Raw genomic sequence first — 13,401 nt, 5'->3', positions numbered from 1 at the left:
TAACGTAAACGGTCGGGCACATTAGCGTGCTTTTTAGAAGACTGCCAAACGATGTCTTAACAAAGCAAACCTCATTCACGACATCAGCGCTTTCTCTCCGATGTTACAAGAAGCTAGCAGAGCAGTCGAGTCATATCAGCAACTATAAGAATATAAATTCAGCAAAAACAAACTAGTGGGTCTACACACCCAGCCCAGACGTTCTAGGGTTAAAGTAAGACAAGTGCTTCATGTCAAAATAATTTTATTTGTTGCTATATTTCACCTTGTGTGCCTTTGAAGTACTTGTTCAGGTAGCTTTAGCTTAGACAGCCAGATGAAAGGAGCTTCACTCTCGAAATGCATTGCTGAGGATTATGTTCCTAATATTAGTGGATGCATGCTAAAGTATTTATAGTGAATAGCTATTAACGTATTTCAGCTGATTCTGGTGACAGTAACGGCTAACCTAAAATGTACGTTTGCACAAGGAAGTGTTTGCTTAAAACAGAGCAGCACTGCGCGACTCACCAGCGGCGTGTAGACGTTGAGGTAGAGGCAGTCCTCGTCGCCCTTGTAGTGGCGCTCCCAGAAGTCGAGCTGTGCGCACTCCGCTCCCTCGCAGATGGCGTCGCGCACGCCCTCCCACGGCTCCACCGCTTCCGGGGGCTGTCGACAAAAATGGCCGCCTGTTAGAGCGCCACGTGGCATAGCCCAGTCTCTATCTGGCTCGCGAGCATCAAGCCATCTTCATACGGGGAGTAGAACACGGAGAGGTTAGAGGCATCATAGCGTGGGACATCAATTCGGGAAGCATTTACAAGTTTGAGTGGGATTTTGTAAACTTGCTGCGAAACGTAAACCAATGCTACACAAGGACTCCTTGCAGATGGTTAGCACAACGTGTCAGAAGCTGTTATGAAGTGATTTTTGTATTAGCACTTACTTGCCACAAGAATATCCCGTTTCTAAGCACTGGCGCAATACGGAAATAACAAAAAAACCTCGATTTTTCACTGTTTGTTGTACTAAAACCTCGGTAAGCAGTATGTTTGTGGACAATAGTGCTACCATGACCTCGAGTCCAAAGGTACTGATGGCTATATAGGGCTGCCGAGAAGTTTTATTGAACCAGTGGTTGCGTATAGTTTAGCAACTCATGTAGGTGCAGGCTTGGATCCACGTGGCACAGTGGGAGATGGGTGGGAAGAAATGAGATCAAGAATTTTTTTGTGAAAGTACATAGTTTTAGACATCTATCACCCTCCAAGTTTCACAGGAAACATTTGGAGAATAAAGCAGCATGAAAACTGTCTTGGAAATGGCAGGGGGTGCTAGAAATTACAGCTACATTTAGCACAGGTTTGTAGAGGTTCAGAACGTGGTGGCGACCAGTGTCAAGGAAGGGACAGCAGGGCGCTCAAATGGATGGCTGTTTGAGGAATTCATTGAACCTTGGATCTATATTCTCGATGACAGGGTACATGAGGGCTCTCACTAATGAGTGGAAGTTACAGAATGTCTGCCAGTATGCAATTTGGGCCCAACTACAGGAAAAGGGAGAGATGAGGGTTCACACCTGCGTGTCTAGTGGCCAGTCCTGGTGGACAGTGACAGAGCCGAATGGCAGTAGGGCCTCCACTCTGAAGTTTTAAAACTAAGAGAGGCATCTGTTCTGCTTCAAGTCTGGATTGCAAGAGAGTAAAACAGTTGTGTTCTGCACTCCAGAACCATCCAATGAGCCCACACGTGGCCCACCTCCCACACTTTCTAATGGCTAAACTGATGGTGTGGATTTGCTGACAAATTCAACTGTGGGCTGAAGGTGTCTCATCCAATGACCCGGCATGTAACCTCCCTCTTACACATGCTACTGGCTAAACTGATGGAGCGGATTCAACAACAAATACAGCAAAGGGCTGAAGGCATCTCAACCAATGACCCCACACGTGACCCGTCTCCCACATTTGCCAATGGCTAAACTGATGGGATGCATTCACCAGCAAATTCAGCGGAGGGCTCAAGGTGTTCCACTCAATTACCCAACATGTAAACTGCTTCCCATACTTGGTATTGGCTAAACCAATGGTGATGGTTCATCAGCTAATTCAGCGAAGGGTTGAAGGCGTCTCTTATCTGTTTTAACTGTTTAGAACTGCACCAGTTCTCAGGTCACACAGGCATGGTAAAGCCATATGGAGTGAAGCTGGGAAATGTCTGAACATGCAGCTAGCACCTCTGAAGAAAATTTGTTTAAACTATAAGGGGCAGTCAAATGGAAACAAGGCAAATGGAAAAAATAACTAACTTGTTTATTATTTAAAAGTAATCACCATAACTGGCAATAAATTTATCCCAACTTGAGACAAGATAGTCAACGCCTTCATGGAAAAAACGTTTGCTGTTGCCTACAGAATCACTATTGTACCCAGGTTTGCTCCTCTTGGTCCAAAGCAAATCGCCAGCGACGGACATCTTTCTTTAGGACTGTATGTGTAACGGTTTCCCAGAGAAACCTCTACAGCATAGCCGAAACAACTGGGCCACACATATGACATAGTCATTCTCCTTCAGAATAACAGAAAAATTTCTCATTAATGGATGCAACCAGGTGGATGATTTTCTCAGAATGCCACGAACATAACGCTAACATAATAAAATGTCAAAAAGACTTTTATATCATAAATGAAGATAGCTTATAATAGGAAGTGGTAGGTCTGTGTATCATCAGGTAAAGTTGAGTAGCGTACAATGTACAGGTGAAGTACAGCGGTAATAAACTGACAGCTTTCGAAAAATAAGTAGATCCTACCTTATGAAAGGGTGGTTCTGATTTTAAAATTAAAAAGAGGGCGCAAGATAGATCTCAAGGTAAACACAATACAAAATGATAAGTTTAACTCTTTACTGGTTACTCAAAATATTTTCCTTACTGAAGGTTCCTATTAACAAAACTGCTAAATACAGTGGTTCTCTCTAAACGTAAATATGAAACTTCTAGCAAAGGACTAATTTCATAACTAACTAATCATATTCTAGATAAACGATCACACTCTACGCCAAGACCTCGAGAGAAGGAGATTCCAATAAGAGAGGTGCAATACTTCATAGTTGTGACTGGAAAGATGATATAAAGAAAAATGGTACCATTGTGAGGGTTTAGTGGAAACTAGCCTCCTTCAATGAAAGAAAGAAGTATACGACAGATTTCATAGCTTAGCAGAAGGGTTAGTAAAAATAAGCTAGGTCAGGCCAGAGATCACAGCCCACTGAAATCGACAAAACGGACGTTGGCTACCATACCGCCTGAGCAGCATAAATAACTTTGCTACCAAAAACTTGTATGAACTTGTCTCTGGCGGACGTAAGAGTGCATGTGCAAACGTGAAATTGTGAAATACTTAGGAATGTATAGCGAAAGATACGCAGTTGCAACTTATATTTAGATCAAAGTTACTTCGCAAAAAGGAAATGCCGACTATTCTCTCATCATCATTAGAATAACCCTGATGTAAACAAACACAAACGCGATGATCGGTCAGAAACCGTAGCACACGTACACTGGTGTTGTTACGCTCTTAGAAGTAGGTCCTACTTATGTATTAGATATCTTATTACTAAATTACGTTAAATGAAACTTTAAGATTTCTAATATATTAACAGCCATCGACGTTTTTCTTAATCACACTTTAGCTACGTAATTTTTATTTCAAAAATCGTGTACAGTGTCTCTGTACTGTTGTGCTCTGATTGTCGGGCTGTTAATACGTAGTGTGAAAGTGGCTGAGGCTGCTCCTGCACCGCAGTGAAACACGCGTGTGGAACACGGTTAAAAGGTGCCGAGAAACACGTTGTTCTTAATGTTTTTCATAAATTTACAGAAAAAATCGGCTTTGAAGCCTTCCAGGGGACTGTATTTGATACAGTTGATTTACACATACACATGGGATGTACATCGGAATCGGTAGCGTAGTAGACAGATAAATCTGATGTAGTTTTGGGATCGGAGGTTCAAATTTCGCATTGTTCAACTTTTTTTCGTTCAGTGAAGTACTTACATCTCGTAATTGTAAAATTCATCATTATTTTTTATGACTGATGCACACTTTCTTGTTTCTAATTACACACTGCACGCGAAATTCCTGTTTTCATTTCAATTATAAATTCTTAATTGTCGATATTTTATGAAAGATTGTTGATAATGGTTGCTTAAATTAAGAAAACATAACAATTTAACTTTTTAGGATAAAAATGAAAAACGAAATTTGGACTATGTCCATTGTTTTGTACCACAGATTTAGTCTCACACGAACCAAGTGGTAAGTGTCGTAGAAACATCAAAAAACAATCATTTTCACAGCATCGAGCACAGCATACAAATGCTGCATTTTTCATTTGCCACTGTACCATTACAATATGAACCAAACAGAACTGATCTGGGGCCAAGTAAACGGATTTGTCGTGAGAAATAACAAAACTATTAAGCTGCCAGACGTACTGGAACTAACGCACGCAGCTTTCTCACGTGTCACTGCCGCACGCAGGCGAGATATACACTCATGCTCATAAATTAAGGATAATTGCAGAATGTAGCACTACACATAACTGGCGCTAATAGCATAGGCACATAGGGAACACACACGACACAGGCCTGTAAGTCCACGGCATTGGAGATAAATTGTGAAAACCGCCCCGAAACACATGTGCTACAAAACCCCAGTTTCCTGCGCATGTACCCCGACATCAATAAGGGATATGAACACAATGCACACGTACATAGGCCGCACTACGGGTTGGCATAATCTGGATCGGGTGGCTGGGCACCTGCTGGGATATAGCCTCCCATTCTTGCACCAGTGCCTGTCGGAGCTCCTGAAGTGTCTTAGGGGCTTGAAGACGTGCAGCGATACGTCTACCGAAAGCATCCCAGACGCGCTCGATGGGGTTTAGGTCTGGAGAACAGGCAGACCACACCATTCACCTGATTTCTTCTGCTTCAAGGTATTCCTCCACTATGGCAGCTCGGTGGGCCGTGCGTTATCATCCATCAAGGGGAAGGTAGGACCCACTGCACCCCTGAAAAGGTGGACATACCGGTGTAAAATTACGTCCAGACACACCTGACGTGTTACAGTTCCTCTGTCAAAGACATGCAGGGGTGTACGTGCACCAATCATAATCCCATCCCACACCATCAAACCACGAACTCCACACAGGTCCCTTTCAAGGACATTAAGGGGTTGGTATCTGGTTCCTGGTTCACACCAGATGAAAACCCGGCGAGAATCACTGTTCAGACTATACCTGGACTCGTCCGTGAGCATAACCTGGGACCACTGTTCCAATGACCATGTACTGTATTCTTAACACCAGGCTTTACGGGCTCACCTGTGACCAGGGGTCAGTGGAATGCACCTTGCAGGTATCCGGGCAAATAAACCATGTCTGTTCAGTCGTCTGTAGACTGTGTGTCTGGAGGCAACTGTTCCAGTGGCTGCGGTAAGGTCCCGAGCAAGGCTACCTGCTGTACTCCGTGGCTGTCAGCGTGTTGTACACTGTGGACGTCCCGTAGTGTAGCGCCTGGACACGCTTCCTGTCTACTGGAATCGTTGCCATAATCTTGAGATCACACTTTGTAGCTCATGGAGGGCCCGTGCTACGACCTGCTGTGTTACACCAACCTCCTGTCGCCCTAGTATTCTACCCCTCATAACGTCATCAATATGTGTTCCTTGAGCCATTTTCAATACACAGTCACCATTAGCACGTCTTCAAACGACTGCACACTTACTCGCTGCACCGTACTCTGACATACACCTAAACTTCTGCGTATGTGGACTGCTGCCAGCGCCACCGTGCGACGACCACAGGTCAAATGCACCGCATGGTCATACCACGAGGTGATTTAAACCCGCAAACCGCCCACCAGAACGTTGTTTCACCATGTATCAGCATTATACTTAATTTATGAGCATGAGTATAGAACGGAACGTCAGAAAACAAGAGGGGGAAATTCGGTCCGTGATTGGCTTCGTGTGTTCTGTTGTTAATCGACTCGTTATCAACGTAACAGATGACAGTTCCAGAACTGACATGTATTTCTCGGATTCAGATAACGGAGGAGATTACCAGGCGACCGATTGTAATTAATACCTTCAGTGGCTTTAGTATTCAATAATACGGTGTAATCTCTGCACTGTGCTTTTGCATCACACATAGCTCGCTAGGAAAAATTACTCTGTGTTTAAGTTAGGAATTTTCATCGCTCTTGTTTGTAATTAGTATACAATGATAGGCGAGAACGAGCGTGTTTTATGCTTTCCGTATGGTCAGAAGGCGCGTGCGGTAGTGCTGGAGTTTTGCCGAATATTTTTTTCATTCTCTTTAAAAATTAAATGACATTGGAAGCTATATTGTTTATCTGTTCGTCACCTTTTACGTCTTAACTGCGACTGCTCACATCATTGCAGGTTAGTTGGATCAGCTAGCTAGCCAATGCTGTCCAAGTTAAATGCGCCGGTAACGCTGTTGTCCCACATTAACGCTCATTTTATGTGCGTGTGACACAGCTTGAAACGTATCCTTAGGATCGTACTTGGCTGTATTGGACACAGCTTGGCTTCAACTCCACGTGAAACGAAATCCAATGAGATTGAAGCAAACGCGGAAGAATACATGTGTAATGTTCACATCAGGTTTATTCTTATGAGGAACACAATATAGCACTTCATTACTCTAGTGAAAGAGTTTAACACAAAGCAGTTCCATCCCCATCAAATTCCTATGCACGTCGTTCAGTTAAAATTAATTTGGCGTAATTGAGGCAAACTAGAGTAGGAACTGCACTCTGTGATGCCTGGCGCCGTTTTATATAGTCCCAGACGGTGAAGCACAGATAGTGATGTGTCGAAAAGCTTCGAGGCCGTTCCAGATGTTTGTGAATGAGGGAGAAATGGAAAGAGCGTAGTGGAATGTTTGTCGCGTGTGTGTATGAGACAGTGTGGAGGAAGAGAAAGGGAGAGAGAAAGAGAGAGAGAGAGAGAGAGAGAGAGAAGGAGAAGGCGTCAGCATGGCTGCTGCCTGCATGTTTATTGACGAGGATCGAGTCACCACAGACCTGCTCACTCAGGCTGAATTGTTTTGCTCGTGCTCTTTGATCGTAGCATGATCGTAGATTTATTTCGAAGCTTGTCACCTCATTATTACACACTACGAAAGAAAATAGCTTTTATAAAACCAACATTGATATGATATTTACAAGTTTTTTCTCAGTATGTAACAAGATTTTTTATTGTATTGTATTGTATGTTAACCGGGGACCTAGAAACGACGGAGAGGCTTCGCCCCCGCCGCAGCCGCAGTGGTCCACAACCCCACGACGACTACCGCAGTCCACTTCACCCCTCCGCCGCCCCACACCGAACCCAGGGTTACTGTGCGGTTCGGTCCCCGGTGGACCCCTCAGGGAACGTCGCACACCAGACGAGTGTAACCCCTGTGTTCGCTTGGTAGACTAATGGTGGTGTACGCGTACGTGGAGAAATTGTTTGCGCAGCAATCGCCGACCTAGGTGGAATAAGGGGAACCAGCCCGCATTCGCCGAGGCAGATGGAAAACCGTCTAAAAACCATCCACAGACTGTCCGGTTCACCGGACTCCGACACAAATCCGCCGGGTGGATTCGTGCCGGGGACCAGGTGCTCCTTCCCGCTCGGAAAGCTGTGCGTTAGACCGCAAGGCCAACCGGGTGGGCTAACAAGATTTGATATGCTTTGTTCTTTAGCTCGATATTATTTTGTCGGAGCCCTCGCTGAGGCCCAGGGCTCTGCACAGGATACTTCGAGCATCACTGGCTTAGAAAAAGACATTCGTAAAAACTCTATAAGCCTGAAGGTACCACAAAAGCTCCCTTTGGCCAGTCATGAAGGGTTATCGGAATCTGGTGGTATCCTGATTTCACGTGAAAAATTTGCAGTGCCCAATCTGTCAAATACATGGCAACGGGTAAGTGTCAGCCGAAATATTCTTGTTTACTGCCTTCTGACGAGTGATTAATTTTTTAGGTACTATCGCGGTTGAAGACTGGCTGATGAGTGCATCATGTTGTTGCTGGACTGTTTCTTCCACACGCACTGTAATTGATGCGGAATTCCGTAAGGCTTCTATGCTGTTGGCCTGACATTCCTGGAAGGGATTTCGTGGTAAAGGAGGCCAGCAGTGGGCACGTATTGCCTTTCCTCAAAAACCGTGAATACCGCTCCAAATGGTTCAAATGGCTCTGATCTATGGGACTTAACATCTGAGGTCATCGGTCCCCTAGAACTTAGAACTACTTAAACCTAACTAACCTAAGGACATCACACACATCCATGCCCGAGGCAGGATTCAAACCTGCGACGTAGCGGTCGTGCGGTTCGAGACTGAAGCGCCTAGAGCCGCTCGGCCACACCGGCCAGCGGTTCCAGACTGAAGTGCCTAGAACCGCTCGGCTACCGCGGCCGGCAATACCCCTCCAAAACTGGATACAACAGACTCCACTCAAAGTTAGTTAGACGTAATAGCTTACTTTCTAACTGATGTTTAGGGGATCAGGTGACAGTGTGTATTTTTCGGATAGGCAATGGCATCTGTCTGCCTCTATCCTCAATTCTGTCTTCAGAAATGGGTTCCTCGTCCTCAATTATTTCTTGCATATTGGTCTGTATGGTTCCAGGCAGTGTTACTACGAAGGGAAGCCAAAACGGCCGGCCGAAGTGGCCGTGCGGTTAAAGGCGCTGCAGTCTGGAACCGCGAGACCGCTACGGTCGCAGGTTCGAATCCTGCCTCGGGCATGGATGTTTGTGATGTCCTTAGGTTAGTTAGGTTTAACTAGTTCTAAGTTCTAGGGGACTAATGACCTCAGCAGTTGAGTCCCATAGTGCTCAGAGCCATTTGAACCATTTGAAGCCAAAACGTACAGGGACTTTTGCATTTTCTCGCCGTAGGGCTTGGTAACACTGCTAGTATCCAGGGCTGAAGTATTGTCGTCTGCAACAGCTCTATACAACGCGTCACTCATATTCCCGCGTTAGTCGTTGTATTGTAGCAGACCGTGAAACATGTCAGCTCCATTTTCGATCTGCACCAAGGAGGAAATTAGGGCAGTGATTCGCTTTTTGTTTGCGGAGGGTGTTAAACCTGCAGAAATTATTCGTCGAATGCATGCAGAGAATCGTGACAGCTGTTTATCGAGAAGGAAAATCTACGAATGGGTGGAGCGCTTCAAAGAGACAAACTTATTTATGTGACGAGGAAGGGCAGGCCATCAACGTCAACAACTGAAAACAGTTTGGAAATCGTTGAGGGTATGGTGATGGAAAACAGACGAATCCCCAATACTTTACGTACACTCATGGTTCAGCATATTCCATCTTACACGACAAGCTAAATTTTCTGGAAGTATATGCACGGTAGGTACCGAATCAATTGTTAGCACAGCGTAAGGTGCAAAGGATGGACATCTCTCGTAAACATTTGGCCCGTTTACATCACGAAGGAGTTGGGTTTTTACAGAAAATCGATACTGTAGACGAAACGTGGGTACGTCATCACAAACCGGAAAGTAAGGTTGTGAGTAAGGTTTGGAAACACCCATCATCACTAGAAGCTTAGAAATTTTAACGACAACGTACGATTATTATGTTAACCGTTCATTTCACCCCAAGAAGAGAAGCCGTGAACAGTGATAAATATTGTCATGTGTTGCGAACTAAACTGAAACCTGCAGTCAAATCCAAGCGTCGAGGAAAACTGCGAAAAGTGTCATCTTGCAGCAATTTAGCCTTCGCCTACATTCTGCCAAAAGGAGGCCGAAATAATAAAGGAGTTTGGATTCGAATTGGTGGAACACCCGGCATACAGTCAAAACCTGGGTACAAGCAACTTCCATATGTTTGGACCATTGAAGGAAGTGCTCAGGGGAAGAAGATGTGTAACCGATGCAGAAGTCACTGATGCAGTGCAAAATTGGTTACAGATGCAACCAAAAAGCTTTTTTTCCGGCGGAATCAAAAAAACTTGTGAAACGTTGGACAATGTGCGTCGAAGTGCAGGGATGTTATGTAGAAAAATAATTCATGTTTCAGTTTTTTGTCATTAGAATAGATATCCCCTTTCTCAAAAGTCCCGTACTTTTTGACTTCCCCTCGTACATCATGTACACCAAAGTTAGTCAGGAATCCAAGAATGTTTGTTCCCATAGTTTCAGTCCTACACAGGTCCTGTCTCACTTGCACCTGTGCTCTTATCATGAATGTCGTTTTGGGTGAGTGGGTCATCCAAAGAGATGGCTCTTTTGGGCTCTGAGATTTTGACAGTCAACCAGAAAACCCTTGTAATAATGTCTGCCTCTCTCACTGCTCACCGTGACCGGTCACCAGCTGCACAGACGTGAACCATATTTTTTTCAAGGCCATCCTGCGGGCCGAACAGTAAGCGATCGCACTTGTGACACCAAATTTGTACAAGTCCACCCCCAGAACGTGGAGGCGACCAGTGGCAAGGACGGTAGAGGGGGGCGCCGAATGGATTGGCTGGTGGGAACGAAAGAGAGAAATTCGGTGAAGCTTGGATCTATATTCTCAATGAAAGGTTACATGAGGCTTCGCCCTAGGAAGTGGAAGTTACAGAATGACTGCTAGTCTATGGTTTGGGCCTACAGGAACAGGAAGCGGGAGAGTTGGCGGTTCACATCTGCGTTATTGGTGGCCTGCCCTGGCAAGCGGTGAGATGGCACTAGGTCGTCTGCTTTGATTACTAGGTCGTCTGCTTTGATTCTGGAAACTAAGACAGATGTCTACTCTGGCTGAAGTCTGGACTACAAGAGATAAAACAACTGCGTTCAGCACTCCAAAAACCCCCAACGATCACAAATGTGACAGCCTGACTTGCTATTGGCTAAACCGATGATACTGATTCGCCAATGAACTAAGCAGAGGGCCCAAGGGCTCTTTTGTCAGCGGTTTCAACTGAAGAGAAGTGCGTTGTTTCTGAAGGCAGGTAGCATGGGTCGTGCAGGCGAGGTAAAGGCATACAGAGTGAAGCTGGAAAACTGTCTGAAATACGCAACTGGTGTCTATGAAATAAAAATTCTTAAAGTAAATTCTTAAATATTCCTAGACTGGCTGGCACCCTGTACAGGATAGATTTACATCTACATAGATACTCTGCAAATCACATTCAAGTGCCTGGCAGAGGGTTCATCGAACCACCTTCACAATTATCTATTATTCCAATCTCGTATAGCGCGCGTAAGGAATGAACACCTATATCTTTCCGTACGAGCTCTGATTTCCTTTATTTTATCGTGGTGATCGTTCTTCCCTATGTAGGTCGGTGTCAACAAAATATTTTCGCATTCAGAGGAGAAAGTTGGTGATTGGAATTTCGTGAGAAGATTCCGTCGCAACGAAAAACGCCTTTCTTTTAATGATTTCCAGCCCAAATCCTGTATCATTTCTGTGACACTCTCTCCCATATTTCGCGATAGTACAAAACGTGCTGCCGTTCTTTGAACTTTTTCAATGTACTCCGTCAGTCTTATCTGGTAAGGATCCCACACCGCGTAGCAGTTTTCTAAAAGAGGACGGACAAGCGTAGTGTAGGCAGTCTCCTTAGTTGACTACATGACAGCCTGCCCACGTGGATAGAATGGTGAAACGTCCCCTTAGAAAAACTATACATGACTGTGCTTAAACTGACACACGGTACCTTTAGCGCAACGCAATCTGACTTTCAATAATCGCTACAAAAGAATGGCCCTGACTAACAATAACCTATACCTTTCACAAATCACTTACCTCACAAAAACCTTCGTTACTCAAACTACTGCAATACAGCGAGCTCCACTACTGCCAACTAAATAAAAGATTCAAACTACTGAAGGCACTAACTACTGATAGGCATAGTTAGCAAATGAAAGATTTTGATAGAGAACAAACAATGTATTTAAAAAATGGTTCAAATGGCTCTGATCACTATGGGACTTAACATCTGTGGTCATCAGTCCCCTAGAACTTAAACAATGTATTTACCTTAATAGTGTTCAAAAGTCATAATATATATAGCAGTTCATGACATCCAGTCTTACAAATTTACTGTCTCTGATGGACACACGTCCAGATCATCCGCTCTCAAAACTCCGCCATTTCTCTCCCCACATCCACCACTGCTGGCGGCTCACCTCCAACTGCGCAACGCTACGCGCTGTTAACAGCCAACTGCCCAACACTACAATAGCATATACTCCAACAATGCAAACCAACCACAGCCTTCACACAGCACAGTCAGTGATTTTCATATAGAGCACTGCATGGCGTTACCAACATAAAAACCTAAACAGCCTACTTACAATGGTGCGTAGGTCCATGTGTAGAACTGGTAAATCGAGGAAACTTGAATGACGGAAAGCAGAAACACCCTCCATTATCCAAAAGGAAAAGACTGACTTACTGAGTGTAGACGGGTAGACGGAAACGACTGACGGAATCTGCATTCCTGTCATTTACATGATCGCATATCCACTGCCTGCAGATCTTGTAACATCTCTTTTCCTGGCTGTGGCAGAGTATTCTTCCCCCAGGGGCCCACCCCTGTTACAGGCAGTAGTGCAGGAAGGAATCTTTCTTCAGCCTAGAGCTGACGGGCTGGTCTTTCCCCAGGCCTACTAAATGGGTTGTGCCCGGAACCTACACGACTGACTTATAGGGTAATTAATTCTCCCAAGACGACTGATGTTTCTACCATCCGTTGTAGAAAAAGTGAAGTCCTTTGCAGAAGGAACCCGCATTCAGTACTATAGGCAGGAGCACGAATTGGCCAGTGAGAATGCCGGCGTCCTGCTCTTGACTCTGACTACCTGGAGTGCCTTGCTGTTGTTGTGGTCTTCAGTCCAAAGACTGATTTGATGCAGCTCTCCATGCTACTCCATCCTGTGCAAGCCTCTTCATCCCCGATTACCTACTGCAACCTACATCCTTCTGAATCTGCTTAGTGTATTCATCTCTTGGCGTCCCTCTACGATTTTTACCCTCCACGCTTCCTTCCAATACCAGATTGCTGATCCCTTGATGCCTCAGAACGTGTACTAGCAACCGATGCCTTCTTCTAGTGAAGTTGTGCAGCAAATTCCTCTTCTCTCCAATTCTCATCAGTACCTCCTCTTTCGCTATGTGATCTACCCATCTAATCTTCAGCATTCTTCCGTAGCACCACATTTTGAAAGATTCTATTCACTTCTTGTCTAAACTGTTTATTGTCCATGTTTCACTTCCATACACGGGGCTACATTCCATACAAATGCTTCCATAGAATACTTCCTGACACTTACATCTATACTCGATATTAACAAATTTCTCTTTTTCAAAAACGCTTTCCTCTCCATCG

The 13,401-nt window shown here is 44.7% G+C and overlaps 1 protein-coding gene across 1 annotated transcript in view; it reads right to left on the bottom strand.

Annotated features, from left to right (window-relative positions):
- Positions 1-13,401, bottom strand: part of LOC124798778 (juvenile hormone esterase-like) — a 368,794-nt gene that overhangs the window by 275,864 nt on the left and 79,529 nt on the right. Inside the window, exon 2 of the mRNA XM_047262308.1 lies at positions 511-648. Coding sequence (XP_047118264.1) covers positions 511-648 — 138 coding nt within the window. The remainder of the gene's footprint in view (positions 1-510; positions 649-13,401) is intronic.

The sequence above is a fragment of the Schistocerca piceifrons genome, chromosome 5, assembly GCF_021461385.2.
Source record: "Schistocerca piceifrons isolate TAMUIC-IGC-003096 chromosome 5, iqSchPice1.1, whole genome shotgun sequence".
Classification (NCBI taxonomy): domain Eukaryota; kingdom Metazoa; phylum Arthropoda; class Insecta; order Orthoptera; family Acrididae; genus Schistocerca; species Schistocerca piceifrons.
This window is presented reverse-complemented; position numbering and strand designations above follow the sequence as displayed.